Source organism: Coregonus clupeaformis, chromosome 11 (genome assembly GCF_020615455.1).
Source record: "Coregonus clupeaformis isolate EN_2021a chromosome 11, ASM2061545v1, whole genome shotgun sequence".
Lineage (NCBI taxonomy): Eukaryota > Metazoa > Chordata > Actinopteri > Salmoniformes > Salmonidae > Coregonus > Coregonus clupeaformis.
The window spans coordinates 2,458,373-2,479,584 of record NC_059202.1 but is presented as its reverse complement, the minus strand read 5'-3'; the positions used below and the strand labels follow the sequence as shown (position 1 = coordinate 2,479,584).

The 21,212-nt window shown below is 42.8% G+C and overlaps 1 protein-coding gene across 2 annotated transcripts in view; it reads left to right on the top strand.

The window, feature by feature from the left end:
* LOC121577003 (inositol 1,4,5-trisphosphate receptor type 2) overlaps positions 1-21,212 on the top strand; it is a 144,815-nt gene that overhangs the window by 53,769 nt on the left and 69,834 nt on the right. For both annotated transcript variants that reach the window (XM_041890679.1, XM_041890678.1), the window contains exons 25-37: positions 263-428; positions 518-685; positions 865-954; positions 1,294-1,419; positions 1,686-1,808; positions 2,030-2,230; positions 2,626-2,877; positions 3,316-3,441; positions 6,369-6,497; positions 6,760-6,880; positions 7,260-7,441; positions 9,100-9,242; positions 9,551-9,659. In XM_041890679.1, coding sequence (XP_041746613.1) covers positions 263-428; positions 518-685; positions 865-954; positions 1,294-1,419; positions 1,686-1,808; positions 2,030-2,230; positions 2,626-2,877; positions 3,316-3,441; positions 6,369-6,497; positions 6,760-6,880; positions 7,260-7,441; positions 9,100-9,242; positions 9,551-9,659 — 1,936 coding nt within the window. The remainder of the gene's footprint in view (positions 1-262; positions 429-517; positions 686-864; positions 955-1,293; positions 1,420-1,685; positions 1,809-2,029; positions 2,231-2,625; positions 2,878-3,315; positions 3,442-6,368; positions 6,498-6,759; positions 6,881-7,259; positions 7,442-9,099; positions 9,243-9,550; positions 9,660-21,212) is intronic.

Below are 21,212 nucleotides of genomic sequence, written 5' to 3'. Positions count from 1 at the left end.
CACACACACCATTATACCTCAATTACCTCATACCCCTGTTTTTTATTCCTATTGTGTTACAATTGTTTTGTTCTTTTTTTAACTCTGCATCATTGGGAAGGGCTCGTAAGCAATCATTTCACGTTAAATCTACACCCGTTCTATTCGGCACGAAAAAAAAAAAATTGGATTTGATTTTAACCCTGTGTCTGGTGCTTTCAGTTCAGAGCGTCGTTCTGTGTCTAACATTGTCTCTGTCTAACCCTGTGTCTGGTACTTCTAGGTCAGAGTGTAATGCTGTGGAGCTGGATGACGAGGGAGGCAGGACCTTTCTGAGGGTTCTGATCCACCTCATCATGCAGGACTACCCCCCGCTGGTGTCCGGCTCGCTGCAGCTCATGTTCAAACACTTCAGCCAGAGAGCCGAGGTCCTACAGGCCTTCAAACAGGTAAAGGCACAGTTGGTGCGTGCGTGTGCGTCCGCCTGATCTGTGTGTGTGTCTCATCTCACTGTGTGTGTTGCTGTGGTCTCCTGCAGGTCCAGTTGCTGGTGTCGGAGCAGGATGTGGAGAACTACAATCAGATCAAGACCGACCTGGACCAGCTCAGGCTGACTGTGGAGAAGTCTGAACTGTGGGTGGAGAAGAGTGGAGGCTACGGCAGTGAGGACATAGGAGACAGCCAGGGCAAGGAGCAGACCATGGAGGTACAACACTATACTGCACAGTACACTATACTGCACAGTACACTATAGTACAGTACGGTATAGTATGCCCCCTACAGGCCACACATCATAGAGGACTAATGGCTAAGGGTGGTCTGAATCCTAACTCGATATCCAAGTCAAAAATCCAAATGTATTTTTGTGTGGTGTGTGATTGACAGGAGGCGGGGATCCTGAGTCCAGTACAGGATGGGGATGTGAAGCCCCATATAGACAGCAACAAAGCCAACAACTACAACATCGTCAAAGAGGTGGGCTGCCATTCTGTCCCCTTATACTGTGTTTGGTATTGGCAGCATAATCAATTACAGTCAGTGCAGTCTTTGAATATACATCATGATGCTGGGGTCATTGATTGCCCACTGACAATTTACAGACCTCACATTACTGGCCAATGTGTGGCCAACATGAGCTGGACTTGCCTGACTTGTAACCTGACTTGCCTTTCTTAAATGCTCCTGAGGGGATACATAGAATTGAATTGAATGAGGTTCAGTAACATCTGAAAAATCAAGTGTTTTTTAGACTTATTGCTATGTAGCCGTTAAATGCTTGTATGTTTGTCTGATCTGTGTGTGTGTGGTCAGTAGATCCTGCTGCGGCTCAGTAAGCTGTGTTACCCCAGTAAGAAGAGTTGTGTGCAGCAGCAGAGGCTACTGAAAAACATGGGGGCTCACTCTGTGGTGCTGGACCTGCTCCAGATACCTTATGAGAAGGTGAGCACATCATCACGTTTAGAGATTTCAGTAATTACAGTAAGTGTCAAACACACCGAGTCCATTTGGGATTATAAAAGAAATGCTTCAAATGAGGCGCCTCAAAGCCTTACATGGATTTTGTCATGCTCACTAACCAGAATTTACCTGGATAAAGCTTGACTGGATAGATAAACGCTGCCTGGAGCTTTGTTGGACCGTCTGTATGGATTGATTTTGTGGTGATGCAGTTGTGAAACAGTGTTGTGACTCCTGTCTGTCCCCAGAGTGATGAGAAGATGAATGAGATCATGACACTGGCCCATGTGTTCCTGCAGAACTTCTGTAGAGGGAACAGCCAGAACCAGGCTCTGCTCCACAAATACCTCAACCTGTTCCTTACACCAGGGGTACGCTCACACGATCACACACACACTCATTCACACACACACTGTGAGCACACACACACACACTGTATGCATGCATGCATGGACTGACTCACACTCACAAACACATACACGGGACATACGTGTTTGTTCACATGTCTTAATATTATTCAACTCAATAAATGCATTCTATTACTGGAGATCCAGATGTGAATTCACTGTACACATCTTCTCCCTCTCTCCAGCTCCTGGAGGCTGAGACCATGCGCCACATCTTCATGAACAACTTCCACCTGTGCAACGAGATCAGCGACCGCGTGGTCCACCATTTTGTCCACTGCATCGAGACGCACGGCCGACACGTCCAGTACCTCAAGTTCCTCCAGACCATCGTCAAGGCCGACGGGAAGTACGTGAAAAAGTGCCAGGACAAGGTCATGACCGAGGTGAGAGGGGGATGATGATGATGATGATGCTGTCTTTGCTGTGGAGACATAACGCAATAGCATGGTTATCTCCAAACTAGCCAGGGCTTGCTAGAGATGTTTCAAACACGAGAGACTTAAAATGTGACTACTTAAAGAAAATACCTTGTGGATGAATTAATGAATTTGCCACTCCCATTGACGTTGGTCGGAATCTTGGTTGAGGGCGTTACAGGAAGTCATTGCATGTTGAGTCTCAGTTTAGGTTAACAGGAAGAATGAACCAATATCACACTATGTCTTGCTCATATCAATAGCAAACTATCAATATCATATCGAATGGTCAATATTGGTACCCCGTATTCCCTGTCTAACCTCCACTCGTCTGTCTCCCTTTCTGTCCATCCCACCCCCAGCTGGTGAACGGTGGCGAGGACGTGCTGGTGTTCTACAACGACCGCTCCTCCTTCCCGGTGCTGTTCCAGATGATGTGCTGCGAGCGGGAGCGTGGGGACGAGAGCGGCGCCCTGGCCTACCACAACACCCTGGTAGAGCTCCTCGCCGTCTGCACCGAGGGCAAGAACGTCTACACCGAGCTGAAATGTAACTCCCTGCTGCCCCTCGACGACATCGTCAAAGTGGTCACCCACGAAGACTGCATCCCTGAGGTACGGGAGAAGGGATGGGTCATATTGAGAGGCTGTGTTATTGGGTGCTGTGGTGTGATTCAGTATTCTAATGTGATTTACTACCCTTGTATTCAGCCTCACCTGTACTAATCTGAATATACAGAGGATAGGTAAAAGTGGCATGATGCTTGGTAAACGCTTACTGTGAATTGGAATTAATCTGTTCAGCTGTTTCGCATCAGTGCAGATGAGGGAAAGTAATACAGGATAGTATTTCATTATAGATAATTGGCATGCACCCATTGTTTGCATACAGAGAGTGGTCAGAGGTTTATTTTCGTTGATTCAAACCCATGCATAACATTTGATTCCAGAACAGCCAGCCTTGATATAGCTTAGCATTCATTCACCTCAGTGTAATCTTTCACACCTGCCATTCATCTGAATACATTGTTTCTATTGGGCCTCCCTCCCCAGGTGAAGACAGCCTACGTGAACTTTGTGATCCACTGCTACGTGGACACAGAGGTGGAGATGAAGGAGATCTACACCAGCCACCACATCTGGAAGCTCTTTGAGAACTTCCTGGTGGACATGGCACGGGTAACGTCCTCACTAAGGTCCTCCTCATAGCACTACCAGGGGTGTGTCTCAATAGTTCAAAACCGGTTCCTTTTCCTCAGTTTCCTTGTGTCCTCTCCCTCATCTGCACTGATATGAACACAAAATATACACTGAGTGTACAAAATATTAAGAACACCTTCCTTTTGCCCTCAGAATAGCCTAAATTCGTCGGGCATGGACTCTATAAAGTGTCGAAAGCGTTTCACATGGTTGCTTGCCCATGTTGACTCCAATGCTTCCCACAGTTGTGTCAAGTTGTCCTTTGGGTGGTGGACCATTCTTGATACACACGAGAAGCTGTTGAGTGTGGAAAACCCAGCGGCGTTGCAGTTCTTGACACAAACCGGTGTGCCTGGCACCTACTACTTCTACTACGACTGTGACTACTACCATAACCCATTCAAAGGCACTTAAATCTTTTGTTTTGTCCATTCATCCTCTGAATGGCACACATACACAATCGCCGTACACTCCACTGGCTTCCAGTTGAAGCTCGCATCTGCTACAAGACCATGGTGCTTGCCTACGGAGCTGTGAGGGGAACGGCACCTCCTTACCTTCAGGCTCTGATCAGTCCCTACACTTTGAAAGCATTCAACTTTCCAGCTGAAATAATACATTTAATAAAAATATTATATCATGTCCTAAAGCAAAAATATACACACATACATTATCAGGGATGTCCTCTCTCCCCCCTCCTGTTTGCACTGGGAATTGAACCGCTTGCAGAAATAATTAGACAGTACCCAAACGTAACAGGTATTGGTAAACTAAACGTATTTAATGACGATCTCCTTTATACACCAGAATAATATGGAAAACTCAATGCCCCCCTTGTTAACTCAATGCCCCCCGAGTGGCGCAGTGGTCTAAGGCACTGCATCGCAGTGCTAGCTGTGCCACTAGAGATCCTGGGTCGAATCCAGGCTCTGTCGTAGCCGGCCGCGACCGGGAGACCCATGGGGCGGCGCACAATTGGCCCAGCGTCGTCCAATGTAGGGGAGGGAATGGCCGGCAGGGATGTAGCTCAGTTGGTAGAGCATGGCGTTCGCAACGCCAGGGTTGTGGTTTCGATTCCCACGGGGGGCCAGTATGAAAAATTTAAAAATAATGTATACACTCACTAACTGTAAGTCGCTCTGGATAAGAGCGTTTGCTAAATGACTAAAATATTTTTTGTAAATGTAAAAAATATATTCTGAACTACTTCTGAAATTATGGCAACATGAAAAGGGATAACTCATGATCTACAGCAATCCTTTAAGTGGACCACAAAAAAATATTAAATCCTCAGGATGCTTAATAAGTGACAACAAATATATAAAGATAACTTTATCCCATTACTCAACAACATGAATGTAGATCTAATTAAATGGAACAATCTCCTCATAAGTCTTACAGGTAGAATAAACCTCTTTTAGGCTCCCAAAGTTCAGTAATACCAATTACCCCACCGAAGACATTCTTAAAAAAAGTATACTCGGCCATAACAGACTAAACTCCTAGAATAAATAGCAAAGTTGTCCCTTATTCTGAGGGTGGTTTTAACCTTCCAGATTTGGAATTGTATCAACTCGCCACCCAAGGCAATTACTTGTGACATATTGTTAAATGCACTAAAGAGGAACAATATTGAAGATGCACATGCTCTTCCCCATCATCTTTTCACGTGTCTGTTTTCAAAGGATGTAGCTAAGAACATTAACAACTTCATAATTAACAACACTATAACAACATGGAAGAAAATGAAACTGATTCTACAAGAACCAATATCATTCCCTAAAAACACAACCCTATGGAACAATCCTTGGATAGCTTTCAGAATTCACAGATAAATTGGTCCACATGGAAACCTAAAGGCATAGAAACCGTAAATGACTTGGTAATAGGAAATACATGTATAATCATTTCCATTACCAAATTAAAAAGCAATGACCAATGTAGATATTTTCAAATATATGCAACTTAAAAGTTTTATATCACAAAATGTTGACCTGAAAGCTTTTGTACATCAGAGCGATGTTGAGGCAATCCTATTTGAGTCGGAAAAATAAAGTTATATGATAGGTAAGATGTATACCAAACCCTGCAGAGAGCATATCCAACTGACAATCTCTTATTCAAAAATATTAACTATTGGAACAAGACTTAAAAAGAACTGATATTGGCAAAAAATGGAGGGAGTGTTGGAACATAACGAACGAAATTACAATTAACGAAAATGTACGCCTAATCCTGTATAAACTAATGTATAGATTTTATTATACAAGAGATAAAATTCACACATTCTACAGCACAATGGCAGAGTCATGTCTTAAGTGTAAAACTAACAATGACTCAATAATTAATGCCTTTTGGGAGTACTATCAATTACAATAAACTGGCTGTCAGAAATTGTACAATTCAAGTTGACTTTTAATCCGTCTATCTGCATATTTCAAGACATGGCATATGGGGGTGCAGTGCGCTAGCCAATGGGTTGGACAATATTCTTTCCGTTACTTATAATGAAGAAGCTATTACTTAAATACTGGAAGTGAAATGATACTCCAACGTTAAGAGAATGGAAGAATCAAATGCTTTATTATTTAAATACGGAAAAAAATCTGGCTACAGACAAAAACAACAGAACACAATTTGAAGTCATATGAGGCTGAGTCTTACAAGCATTAGAAACATTGGGTGTGGGAACATGTGGGTCTGAGAAAGTGTGATGTCATTAATGTTTGTGGATATGTACAGTATGTATGTAAATGTTAAGTTGTCTAATGTTTTTGTCTATGCATGTTTTTGTTTGTCATATAAAATATTACAACAACAAAATGAGAGATACCCCAGGTAAGTCTCTCCCCCCTCACTCCTGAGTGACAGACTTCACATCCCCCTCTCCTCATCTATGGTTTTAGGTGTGCAACAGCACCACAGACCGTAACCATGCCAACGTTCCCTTGGAGAGGTACGTGACGGAGACAGTGATGGCCATCGTCAAGGGCTTCTTTAGCTCCCAGTTCCCTGTCAACAACTCCAACCTGCAGGTACGGCTGGGAGAGAGGTTAACCTTGTACATGGGCATTTAAATACCTTCCCCAGGTCACTTCCAAACGTTGGATTTACTTAAGAGTAGTGGACAGTGGACCAGAGTTGGTCATTTGCGTTTCAATTCAGTCAGTTCAGGCACTTCAGGCAAATGCTTATCCATCTGGTAGGTGCTTGCACAACAGTTTTGAGTGCAATTGAAGGATTTGTTGATGGAGTGTTTTAGTGACTGTTTATCCCCTCCTCTCTCTCCTATGTCAGACCCACCAGCCCATCTTCATCCAGCTGCTCCAGTCCTCCTTCAGGATCTACAACTGCACCTGGATCAGCTCAGCCCAGAAGAACAACATCGAGGGCTGCATCAAAACACTGGCTGACGTGGGTGAGTCTCGCAGCCCGATGATTGCACTTTGACAGGCCTTGACTAAGGTTGGTAGACTGGAAACGTCAGTGATTTTTATAATGACATGGAGACATTGCAAGTATTTTAAATCTCATCCAATAAACCCTGTATGTGTTAGTCTGCCACCACTGTGTATGCAGGCAATATTGAAAGAAAGTAGGCCTATATTCCTTTCTCTGTTGGTTGATTGGGTGTCATGTCAGCTTGTGTCAATGTGTGTGTCTGGGAGAGATATGGGCCCATCTTCAGAAAGCGATTCAATATGGTCTACAAGGCTAATCTGATCTGATATCAGCACTCCTACTTTGAGGCTCCTTCAGTTCCTAGTTATAAAGTCTCCGCCCTGTCTCCTCTCCAGCCAAGGCGCGTGCCATAGCCATCCCGGTGGATCTGGACAGCCAGGTGAACACTCTGTCTCTGAAGGCCCACACCTACAGGGTGGAGCGTGCTGTCAAGGACTGGAGGATCTCCGCACGCACCCGGCTCCGCAAGGAGCTCCTGGGAGGGCCTGACTACAAGAGCATCATCGAGAAGCTGCAGGTGATAACAAACACACACAAATATGCATGCACACACATACGCCACTGGCGGTTCTTGCCGTTCAAGATTAGGGGGGACGGTTTTGTATATTTATGAGCATGGCCTTATTTCTGTTACAGCATATTGGATGACTGTCATTCATATTCCATTCACCCAGTTCAATGGAACATCCATAGGTTTAGGCTACTACATCATACTCGAATTTGCCCTATATAAAACCCATCATGAGGTTGCTACAACCTAGCTTAAAAATTAAAGTTTATAATGTAGGTGCACAGGTCGAGAGACAAATTGGAGTGATCAAGGTGACAGAGACAGTGAAACATTCAATACCGCCTTGCACACTCTTGCCTGCATCCAGCTGATCTGGGGTGTAATCATTTGTTCAAAACAAGAGTTTCTATTGGACAAATTCAGGTAGGTCCATCCCCATTCCGTTTGCTTCCATTTAAGAAACGTTTTGCAACAGAATTGGCAGAATGAATACACCCCTGATCACCCGCACACACAGTTCACTTTCATAGCAGCCACATACAGCATCATCACTTTGCTTGTTGTATAATTCCTTCTCGCATCTACACGTACTCCTCCTTTCACCTTTTCCCTTCGCTTGTGGACTTCAGTGCACAACACAACAGCTGTCTCTGACCAGATGCAAAAAACCTCTCCAAGCCAAACCTTCATTCTATGACCGCTAACCGCTACACAGCCTACATCGTTGTTACCATCTTAAAGTTTATAGTCAACAAACTAGAACTAACTCGTAAACCCACAATCCAATCCATATGTACAATCATGCAGTACAGTGTACAGCAAAATGTTTAGCAGTTACACCGGCGGGCCCGGTGGCAATACATCTATAAAACGAAAGCTTACCTTGACTTGGAAGAGTTGCAGTGTTGGATAGCCTTAGCCAGCAAGCTAACATAAATAGCATTCCTCTCTGTTTGAGTCAGAGGTTGAGTAGGCAAAATTAACTGCATTATCTAAGTAAGTGAAAGGTAAACTAAGAAGGTAAAAAATACAACAAAATATAGCTAGCTCTCGCACTCTCTGCTGCTTCTCCTTCATTTTTGAAGAAAATAGTTTTTTCAAAATCAAAACTGTTCAATTATTGTCTTTATCTCTCTGAGTCAACGTCTCACCACACTTTAAGTACTGCAGTGCTAGCTAGCTGTAGCCTTTCAGTACTAGATTCATTCTCTGATACTTTGATTGGACGGACAAGATGTTACTTCATACTGCAAGAGCTCTGATAGGTTGGAGGACGTCCTCTGGAAGTCGTCATAATTAATGTGTAAGTCTATGGAAGGGGGTAAGAGCCATGAGCCTCCTAGGTTTGTATTGAAGTCAATGTACCCAGAGGAGGATGGAAAATATCTGTTCTCCGGCTACACAATTGTGCTATTCTAGATGGTGCTGTTGAGGCTACTGTAGATGGTCATTGCAAAACAGTGTGTTTTAATCAGTTATTTGGTGACATGTAAATATATTTAGTATAGTTTTAAACAATATTTCACTGCGTAGGATTATTATCCTCCCCTTCCTCTGAGAAGCCTCCACTGGAATACACACACACATATGTATACGTGCATGAACACACACACACACACACGCTATACTGCAGAGGTATTGTATACATTGTGTCATGTGTCCAGGGTGTGGTGGCGTGTCTAGAGGAGCAGTTCAGTCCTATGGTGCAGGCTGAGTTCTCTGTGTTGGTGGATGTACTACATAGCCCTGAGCTGCTGTTCCCAGAGGCTGCCAGACTGCGCTGTGAGAGTGGGGCCTTCATGTCCAAGTGAGTGTGGCAGAGGTACAGATGCAGTCACAGACACTGATCAGACACACCATCACAAACACGATCTATGGGCTGCATTTACTGAGCATTTACACCAGTGCAAAGTTTGCATTTGGCCGTCCATTGTTCTGGTTCGTGTTTTACTTTAGACTTCCAAAATGTTTCCAAAAATAAATTGTCTCATTTAATATTTTGTGTCCTCACGATTTTCCAGTCATAAGTCATAGGTCACACGTCTGTTGGTGTGCTTAGATGACTTAAAGCCATGGTACTGATGTTCCGCCTGTACTCTTCCCTTTGTCATTCAGACTGATCAAACACACCAAGAAGCTGATGGACAAGGAGGAAAAGCTGTGCATTAAGATCCTGCAGACACTCAGAGAGATGCTGGACAAGAAGGAGGCCTTCGATGAGCCTGTGAGTACTGAACCGGACAAAACAAGGGTGTGTTACATACAGGGTGTTAGGGATGTACAGGACAACAGGAGGATACTGTATCAATACTAGGGTTGCAAAGGGAGGGTATATTACTGGAAACTTTCTAAGTTTATCAGTAAACTTGACAGAATTTTGTTAACTTTCACATTTTGGGGGGCAATTTTATAATATGACATCTAGTGGCCGTTTTGGGTACTTCAGATGATCACAGGCGTCTGTAATTCTCTGGCCCGCTTTGTGGCCTTATCACCAATGTTCCCTCACATTTTTGGGGGCACTGAGCAAATTGTAGGTCTTGTGAGCAGAAACTTGAACATTGTGAGAATTTTGTGCCACTTCCGGTGCACGTTTACAGTGAACACTGAGGCTGTACCCTTACAGTTTTAGACAGTAGCTAATAGGCTATTGTGGCTATTTGAGCAACAAAACCAATGGAGCAAATCCCATAACATTTTCACGTGGAAATAGCTTTTGATTTCTATGATATAGCCTACAGTAGCATATACTGTATGTGGTGTTCAATGCAGGCCTACATTGCATGAGACTTTTAAAAACGTTTTTACATTATGAAGGGCTTGACATTAATTCATGATTTTTTACTTGGCCTGTAACACCATGGGCAAAATAGGTGACTGTAAATTGCATTGTATTTTGTTTTATGATGCAAGAAACCACTTTACAAAATAAAATGTATTATTATTACCATACAGAGAATTAGACAATGAAGACTACCACTCTGCCTATTGGCTTGTTTTCATATTCAAGCCGGTCTCAGAATACAACACTGCCCCTTTAATTAAGACATAAGCGTTTTACCTGACTGGCTTTTCAAAGACAGATTGAAATGTAGCCTACATGTTTTGTGCTCTTGTAGGAAGCAGTAACTCCCCATTGCTGACCTATACTTATCTATAACTGGGCTAATAACTCGCTAACTAGTAAAGAATATCAACAAATGTGCACACCTGCGGCTCTGCGCTCTGATCTGAACGGATCTGAAAAGCCATTCACTTGCGGGTGATTGAAAGGCCGCTTGTGGGTTACCCCCCAATAGAATTGTACTCCGTTGCGCTCAATCTTGCAAAGTTAGATTTGTTTTGGTTTGGTTTGTTGCATTGAAAAGGGGGCTCATATAATGTTGATTCGATCACAGAAAAAACGTTGATCTATATAGTGCAAACTAATGGGGCGAACTCAGTGAAGTTCAATCTCTTGGGTTTCTGCGCAGTATGGCATTTCTTCTGCGCAGCACTTCTGGAAGAAGTGCGCGAATGTGCACGTGCGCAGTTTAGAGCGGACATTGCTTATCACATATAAAATAATTTAAATAAATAAAACATTTACAATAAAATGTTTTATAACAAAGCTATAAACATTATACTAAATACAGTATCAACTTAGTGAATAACGGTGGTGTTTTAATGAGGGTTTCAACATTAAATATCCTTTATATATATTTTTTACACACTTAGTAAAATAGATGTGTTTGTTATAAATTGCAAAACTGGTGGCAGTTGTGAAAAAAGTCAATTATTGGAAGAGTTGCAGAGTTAATTGAAAATAATGCCATTGTTGATTAGATGCTATTTTCATTAGTTAGGCCATTTTCTCTTGAACTATATGGTCTATCCACCAGAAACTCATGGACAATATGGTCACAGATATAGAAAATGAATACTAAAGTGCCTTCAGAAAGTATTCATACCCCTTGACTTATTCCACATTTTGTGTTACAGTCTGAATTCAACATGGATTAAATTGATACCCCATAATGACAAACTGAAAACATGTTTTTAGAAATTGTTGCAAATTTATTGAAAATTAAATACAGAAATATCTAGATTACATAGGTATTCACACCCTTGAGTCAATACATGTTAGAATCACCTTTGGCAGTGATGACAGCGGAGTCTTTCTGGTTAAGTCTCTTAGGAGCTTTGTACACCTGGATTGTACAATAGTTGCCCATTATTCTTTTAAATTCTTCAAGCTCTGTCAAATTGGTTATTGATCATTGCTAGACAACCATTTTCAAGTCTTGCCATAGATTTTCAAGCAGATTTAAGTCAAAACTGTAACTCGGCCACTCGGGAACATTCACCGTCTTCATGGTAAGCAACTCCAGTGTAGATTTGGCCTTGTGTTTGGCATCTCCCAGTGTGTGGTGGAAAGCAGACTGAACCAGGTTTTCCTCTAGGATTTTGCCTGTGCTTAGCTCCATTCCGTTAATTTTTTTATCCTGAAAAACTCACCAATCCTTAACGATTACAAGCGTACCCATAACATGAGCAGCGACCACTATGCTTCAAAATATGGAGAGGGGTACTCAGTAATGTTTTTTATTGGATTTGCCCCAAACATAACACTTTGTAATCAGGACAAAAATGTGAATTGCTTTGCCACATTACTTATGTGCCTTGTTACAAACATGAATATTTTTAATTTGTTCAGGCTTCCATTGCACTCTGTCAATTAGGTTAGTATTGTGGAGTAACTACAATGTTGTTGATCCATCCTCAGTTTTCTCCTATCACAGCCATTAAACTATGTAACTGTTTTAAAGTCACCATTGGCCCAAAGGGGTATAGTGACTAGGCAACGGGATAGATAATAAATAGTAGCAGCTGCGTAGGTGATGAATCAAAAGAGCTGGTGCAAAAGGGGGTCAATGCAGATAGTCTGGGTAGCTATTGGTTAACTATTTAGCAGTCTTATGGCTTGGGGGTAGAAGCTGTTGAGGGTCCTGTTGGTTCCAGACTTTGTGCATCGTTATCACTTGCTGTGCGGTAGCAGAGAGAACAGTCTATGACTTGTGTGGCTGGAGTCTTTCACAATTTTCAGGGCCTTCCTCCAACACCACCTGGTGTAGAGGTCCTGGGCCGTACGTACTACCCTCTGTAGCCAATACCAAAGCCCACGATACAAAATACTGTGTACTGAGATTTTCATGAATGGATGTATTGTCACAGACTTACAGTAGGTGTCACACTAATGACTTTGGTTGTTGCGTTCATCTTTGGGTGTTGCTGTCATTACCGTTTTTAGAAGGATAAACAACTTTCCCAGTGTAGCAGCAATGTGAATATACCGTATTGTATCAACCACGCTATTTGGCTACAGTTACAGATGAAAGCAAATTAAGTTGAAGATTGGTTGGTTCATATTGCACTGTCATGATGGACCAGGTGGGCTGACTCAGATCAGTTGTTGCCCACAGTGCTGTAGTCTCGCTCTCTCTCTGTCTCGCTCTCTCTCTCTCTCTCTCTGTGGGCCCTGAGCCCAGACTCCTCATCATCAGTAGTCTGTGGGCCTCTCCATGCTTTTATGTAAGGCAGGGAGGCACTCGAGGACAAGCTCACACTGTGAGGGAGAAAGGGTTGGATAGATGGAGGGAGGGGGGGGGGGCAAATGCCGAACAAACAAATCAATACTGCAGTGAGTGCGGGTGCAGGAGTGCACCTCTCCCCTCCCCGTCTCTCTCTCTCTCTCTCTCTCTCTCTCTCTCTCTCTCTCTCTCTCTCTCTCTCTCTCTCTCTCTCTCTCTCTCTCTCTCTCTCTCTCTCTCTCTCTCTCTCTCTCCTGCTCTCTCTCTCTCTCTCTCTCCTGCTCTCTCTCTCTCTCTCTCTCTCTCTCCTGCTCTCTCTCCCCGTCTCTCTCTCTCTCTCTCTCCACCATGGGCCAGTGAATTGGGGAGGGGTTGGGAGGGTGGGGAAAGAGTGGAGGCAGAGGGGGAGTGATATGAGGGGAGGGTTGTTGGAAAAGTAGAGAAAGTTCCAGGGCTGGTGATCAACTCTGGAGGGTAAAGTGAAGCATGTCAGCTGCAAGTCTTAGAGGAGGATAGGGAGATGAGACATTGAAGAGTTTACATACAGTAAAAGTAGTGCTGCCTTTTGAAGAATAGCACTGGCAATAGTATTGAGATCATGTCCTGTTGCTAAATGTCAATCAGTATCATACTCAAATACACACGTGGCTATGCCAGAGGTTGTGCTCTGATATGATATCATTCACAGGGTAAATTATGCAGTCAAAAGCACTGACATTGACATATTGTGCCAAAACATATTGGATATTGGTATGTTTTAAAAAGCCTAAGAATGATGTGTGTGCGTGCGTCCATTTGCATGTTCCGTGAGTGTTTTGAGTGTGTATTTGTCATTCTTTGTGTGTGTGTCATATCCCTGTTGCCCTGAGCGTGGAGCTGCTGTCTCACTCCACAGAAGCGAGCGAGGAAAGAGAAAGAGTGAGAGAGAGAGAAAAGCGACAGCAGAGGTTGGTGGCTCCCCTGGGGCACAGTGAGTGGGAGGAGAAGAGAGAACGAGTAAGAGAGGGAGGGAGCATGTGAGGAGCCATGTGAGCCGAGGGGAAAAAAGCTGGCCGCGGCTACAGTGTGAGGGATTGGAGGAGAGCGGCGTCTGCTCAGTCCATGAGGAGACGGGGCAGGGGGTGCACTTACGTAACCGCCTGCAGTGTCTGAGCCAGCGTCACGCGGACCGTCACGTTCCCTCCCTCCCTCCCTCCCTCTCTCTTTCTCTCTCACTCAAACAAGTGTGAGCCTCTCTCCCTCCCTTGCTTTGTCTCTCTCTTTCTATCACAATGCCCTTCTGCCTCAATTTTTTCTCTCTCGCCATCTCTCTCTCTCTCTCTCTCTCTCTCTCTCTCTCTCTCTCTGAGTCTCTCTCTCTCTCTCTCTGGGTCTCTCTCTCTCTCTCTCTCTCTCTCTCTCTCTGGGTCTCTCTCTCTGGGTCTCTCTCTCTGGGTCTCTCTCTCTGGGTCTCTCTCTCTTTCTCTCTCTCTGGGTCTCTCTCTCTCTCTCTGGGTCTCTCTCTCTCTCTCTCTGGGTCTCTCTCTCTCTCTCTCTGGGTCTCTCTTTCTCTCTGGGTCTCTCTCTCTCTCTGGGTCTCTATCTCTCTATCTCTCTCTCTGGGTCTCTCTCTCTCTCTGGGTCTCTATCTCTCTATCTCTCTCTCTGGGTCTCTCTCTCTGGGTCTCTCTCGGTCTCTCTCTCTCTCTCTGGGTCTCTCTCTCTCTCGGTCTCTCTCTCTCTCTCTCTCTCTCTCTCTCCTCTCTCTCTCTGGGTCTCTCTCTTTCTCTCTCTCTCTGGGTCTCTCTCTTTCTCTCTCTCTCTGGGTCTCTCTCTTTCTCTCTCTCTCTGGGTCTCTCTCTCTCGGTCTCTCTCTCCCTCTCTCTCTCTCTGGGGCTCTCTCTCTCTCTCTCTCTCTCTCTGGGTCTCTCTCTTTCTCTCTCTCTCTCTGGGTCTCTCTCGCTCTCTGTCTCTCTCTCTCTCTCTCTCTGGGTCTCTCGCTTTCGCTCTCTGGGTCTCTCTCTCTCTCTCTCTGGGTTTGTGGCAGGGGCAGACAGTGAACTGACTGAGGGATCTGCAGTAGGCAAAGGAGGATTGCTGTTGTTTGGCATATTGGAGTGTAGTGTAATTTGTTTGGGTCAGGAATAATGAGGACAGTGTTCATGTTTAGAGCCTGCTCCCTGTGAGTAAGGCACTGCATGGGACAGGGATGAGTTTGGGACAAGTTCTGTGTACGGGGATGAGTAGTAGCGACGATAATGCTCTGGAATTATATAATGTAATTTATAAATAGTTTAGAGCCAGTCAATCAATTTTGTTGAAAATGTGTTGAAATGTTTTGTAGTCAGGTGAAACTGACAATTGGGATTTAGAATATTGCTGAAATTATTGTTCATAAAATGTGTACTGCAGTGCAGGAACATAACTATATGATAGTACCTGTGTCTTTATATTAAAACCTAATGAGTTACTCTTTAACGATGTCACAGTATCTAATCAGGGGCAGAAGTCATAACCAGGGAAAACACCTGTCTGCTGTGCAATCTGGCCATTGGCAATAAATGTGAGACGACGGCTTTTAGGTTATGACAACCAGGACATGTAAGGAGGGAATTATCTCACGTTCCCCCGTGTGTCTGTGTGCATGCACGTGTGTGCATGTGTGTCCTGTGTGTGTAAACATGGCTCCTGTGTTTGTTGACAAAGGAAAGGAAAAAGCCTCTTATGTAATCTCTCACAACCTATCTCTTTCCCTCCCACTCTCCCACTCCTCCTTTTCCTCCCTCCGCTCTCTCTCCGTCACTCTTGGCAAGTTTCTCACCAGCCGCCCTAGGCAAAGCAGCTTTACAGCTTACCAGCATCTCTCACCGCTAAGCTAGTTGCACGCACGCACACACACACACCCACACACACACCACATGTACGCAGCACTACGCTGGCTCAGCTCATCCTGTGGGGTTTTCCCAGTGTGAGAGAGTGGAATATGGCTTAGCTACATCCCTGCACTCATCCTCTCATCCTGTCATTCACATGCAGCCAACCAGGGCAGCGTGAGCTCAGCTCACTGATACCAGACAGGCCTTAACCCCTGACTGCCCCTAGTCTGTATCCAGACAATGTGTAAAATACACTTTAAATCAAAATAAACTTGAAACTAGTCCTGCTGTCTCGTGTGTTCCATCATGAAACCTGCAGCCCAACATCAATGTTACGAACTACATACATACCCACGCTACATATTTTTAAGTGAAGTTTCTAGAGGAGATGGACTGAGATGTTTTTTTCAAGGGGGATCAGAGATGTGTGTGGGCTTTTGTGTCGATGTGTTTTGTGTACTTGTGTGTTTAGGCTGGGGTCCTATTCCACCTACTCTTCCTCCTCAGTTCTTTATCAGTCCTGTGCCTGTGACTGGAGGTGTGTGGTCTACATGGTGATGGACTAGCACGTGTTTACCCGTCTCACCCATTACTCAGTGGGCACAGGGGGTCTTGTATGTTCCCTCAGAGTAGGAGTGCTGCTCTACAGTAGGATCAGGTTCATGTACTCGTATTCATTAACCCTTTACACTTGTGGGAATTGGCTTACAGTGCCTTCAGAAAGTATTCACATCCCTTGACTTTTTACACATTGTGTTGTGTTAGTCTGAATTTAAAATGGATTCAATTTAGTGTTTTTTTTTACTGGCCTATACACAATACTCCATAATGTCAAAGTGGATTTATGTTTTTCGATTTTCTTTTTAAAAACAAATAAAATAAAATGTAAAAGCTGAAATGTCTTGAGTCAATAAGTATTCAACTCCTTTGTTATAGCAAGCCTAAATAAGTTAAGGAGCAAAAATGTGCTTAACAAGTCACATGATACTCACTTTATGTGCAATAATAGTGTTTAACATGATTTTTGAATGACTACCTTATCTCTGTACCACACACATACAATTATCTGTAAGGTCCCTCAGTCGAGCAGTGAATTTCAAACACAGATCCAACTACAAAGACCAGGGAGGTTTTCAAATGCCTTGCAAAGAAGGGCACCTATTGGTAGATGAAAAAAAAGAAGAAAAAAAAGCAGACATTGAATATCCCTTTGAGCATAGTGAAGTTATGAATTACACTTTGGATGGTGTATCAATATACCCAGTCACTACAAAGATACAGGCGTCCTTCATAACTCCGTTGCGGGATAGGAAGGGAACCGCTCAGGGACATCACCATGAGGCCAATGGTGACTTTTAAAACAGTTACAGAGTTTAATGGCTGTGATAGTTACAGAGTTTAAAAACTGAGGATGGATCAACAACATTGTAGTTACTCCACAATACTAACCTAATTGACAGAGTGAAACGAAGAATACAAATATCCCAAAACATGCGTCATGTTTGTAACAAGGCACTAAAGTAATACTGCAAAAAAATGTGTCAAAGGAATTAACTTTTTGTCCTGAATATAAAGTGTTATGTTTGGGGCAAATCCAATACAACACTTTACTGAGTACCAGTCTCCATATTTTCAAGCATAGTGGTGGCTGCATCATGTTATAGGTATGCTTGTAATCGTTAACGACTGGGGAGTTTTTCAGGATAAAAAAGATACGGAATGGAGCTAAGTACAGGCAAAATCCTAGAGGAAAACCTGGTTCAGTCTGCTTTCCACCAGACGCTGGGAGATGAATTCACCTTTCAGCAGGACAATAACTTAAAACACAAGGCCAAATCTACGCAGGAGTTGCTTACAAATAAGACCGTGAATGTTCCTGAGAGGCCGAGTTACAGTTTTGACTTAAATGTACTTGGAAATCTATGGCAAGACCTGAAAATGGTTGTCTAGCAATGATCATATATTATTATTATATTATCAACAACCAATTTGACAGAGCTTGAAGAATTTGAAGAGTAATGGTCTAAATTGAAATGTTTCTTACAGAAAATATATGAAATGCATAAGCATGGTAGCAATTTAAAGGAAACAGTTTGGAAATTATGGGACAATTAGACCAAAGTTGAGGCCAGAACCGTTCACATGACAAGGCTGAATCCAAACATTACACTGATTTTATGTTTATTTGACATTTTATTGTACTTTTCGCCGCATTTGTTGATAAATTCTAGTGATAGGACAAACTGGTGTCTCCAGGTGGCCACACACCTCTCCAAAGTGTGCACAGTTCCTAAGTAATTTCAATGCACTTTCATGACTCGTAGAAGAGTCTTCAACTATAAGGTGCATTTTTGAGCTCTCCTAGCTGTGCCGTTGAGGAACTAGAGCAACCACACTTGTAGTTGTTTTGTTTGGAACACAACCCTGCATCCCTGCCATCACACAATTACTGTTTACGCAATCCAAAAACGTCCCATTTATAAATCCCAATCTGGGTCTGGTGGGAATCATTTGAAAGGTTGTTCTATCGCCAACATGACTAGCTAAATTATAAAATGTGACCTTCAGTGTTAGGCTTTCACAAGGCAGTTCAGAGAAACAGATTGTAATTTTGGTGTGCATAGAAAGGAGTCGAGTGCATTCAGGTGCGTGTTCAACGCCAAATTTTCTTCAAAATCGACAAACGGGCTCATTCTGTTCAGAACAACCCAGGGTACGACGCCATGTCATCTTGTAACTGTACATCAAACATAGTGATCATAAACGTTGACACTGTATATGACATGAGTTTTATGATACGGAAATGTGAAGTGCATATTGGACTCACGGGTGTTTGGCTTGCTTGTATGACATCAAAGTTCAGGACGGCTCTCAGTCAAAACCCATACAGCACTGTGAAGAACAGAGCCTGAGCTCTGACGTCAATTATAGAATGTTACTGTACAGCTACTGCGTTCCAATGTAGGGGCTTATCAGTGCCCAAATCTGCCATTTTCAACCTGTATTCGGGTACGAGTGTAAAGGTCTACGATCTAAAAGGCAACAATCAGCATTCCTACTATGAGACGCTTGATTACAGGCCGTGGATTCCATTTTTAAAAAAGCTGACAAACAGCTGATTGACATACAATTACATTACCTAACTAGTTGACACAACATTCAAGCATGTGTAGAGCTGTAGCGGTCATTACATTTTGTCAGCCGGTGATTGTCAAGCAAATAACTGCCGGTTTCATGGTAATTGACCATTAATTAACATGAACACGTTTAGCATCTCCTGGCTTCCAGGCATAGCCTACAAGCCACTGATGCTGACCTTTGGAACATCTACATATTAAAAAGTATAATAAATCAATTTAATATAGCCTACACCATCACAATAAATCCATTATTTTTTTAGACCGGTCTAAAGAAACATGATATATAGAGAAAGATGTAGTTTATTTCAGAAGAACATGATAGTATACTCAGACATTATGTTAGGCCCTGATCTGGCTATGCCATATGGCTGTGGGATACACTAGTTCATTTAGCAGACAAGATTTGTTTACAATTCCGTGGCATTATTTTATAGTATTTTATTGTATGAAGAATACAATTGAACATAGCTGAATAAAATAGAAAGGATATTTTCTCCGAATGATTTGAGGGAGTGCACACATGCGGCTATTCTGTGTTGAGCGGTTAACAAAGTAACAGGTCCTCCTATATGCTTAGAGTTATTTATGCAAGTTTAGTTGTGATTCAAACGTTGGGATATATGTTTAGATTTTTAATACATTGTAAGGCTGCATGATGCGACTCTAATGATGATTTGAAAAAAGTCACATGAAAGGCATGTTCTGCTCCGTTTCTTGCGCAGGCTGCACACACTTCATCAGTCTCTCATTCACAATTTGACAAGCACTTGATAATATTCTCACCAGGCCTCGAATTTCCCGGCGGCATCCCCCTTGTGTGGCCGTTGTGCCCTTGGGCTGAATATAATAATTATAATTCACTTATCCCGGCTGCTGTGCTCTGAAACACCTCTCACTCACATGGCTCTCTCAGATATCTCAATTCTTATTAGCCAATACCCGTCACGTGATCGGTCCTTCTCACAGGCATCTCAGCTCTGAAGTAGGCTACAAGTGGAGACAGACACATCGGGGACGCAACTGCACATGTCCTTCTTATCAAATTCCGAGGTGCATATTGAACATGTTAGAAGACCTGTCCACATTTACTTTTCATCAGCCAACAAGATGAGTAGGCCTAACGAACAGCAAAAGCACTAGCCTATGTCAATCTACTATCCCCCATAGTACAAAAGTTGACTTATTATATTGTTAAACTTGTCCTTCTGTGCGAGGAAATAAATATTCCAAACATACTCTGGGACAGTTGTGGGATGCGATAGATCCCAAATGAAAACAACCACTCACGTAAAAAAAAAAACGTTAAAAGCAATGAGGCTGATGCAACAGATCAGAACGTTTAGCTTAAAATGTTGATAAACCTTTAGGCTATTTCTTCACAAGACTGTTCTCAAAAGTGACCACAAATGCGATTATGCCTATAATGCTTTATTATAAAGGTGCATTTTTATGGTGAAAATGTTCTTCCCCAAACTAGAAACTCACGCACTGCCTATGTATGCCAGTTAGTTAGGCTCTACACCAGTTATAAAGCGGATTCATGTGCTTAATTTTAAGAAGTTATTTGGCCACTTTAGTTGTGATACAAACCTTATGAAAACATAGGCTTATGAGCTAGGCTACATGAGGTGTGCAACTATGATTTAAAAAGATGCAAAAAAAATGCATGTGCTCTTTCTTTCCTTACTGCACACACTGGGCATCATTCACAAGGGATAATATTGTCACCTATCAGACTATTCTTAATTTAATCGTGTCTTTACATATACTAAATAATATATGTGTGAAATTAGTTTTTTGATAAAAAAATTTGACCATTATCATGCACCTGTCTCGGAACAGAGGCAGGGAAAAAAAATATATGTCGATTTTAGCATGTAAGTCTTGGTGGGAAAAAAATATTTGGGGATGGATGCCAGCAAAGCCACTACACAACACAACACTAACCAATACATGAATTGCACTATAACTGTAACAAACAGTGCCCACAAACTTTTAGGGACTACATAAAGCTGTCCAAACATCAGTCCCAACACCTTACCACTGCAACACCTGGCTATCAGCAGAGCCTTGTCTGGCAGTGAAACAGTTCATTCAGCCTCATTTACTGCCTTTAAAAAAAACAGCTGATATGGCTGACTTGCTTAAACAAATGTGGTTTCTACTGACAATTGAGATGTACATTTACATTTACGTCATTTAGCAGACGCTC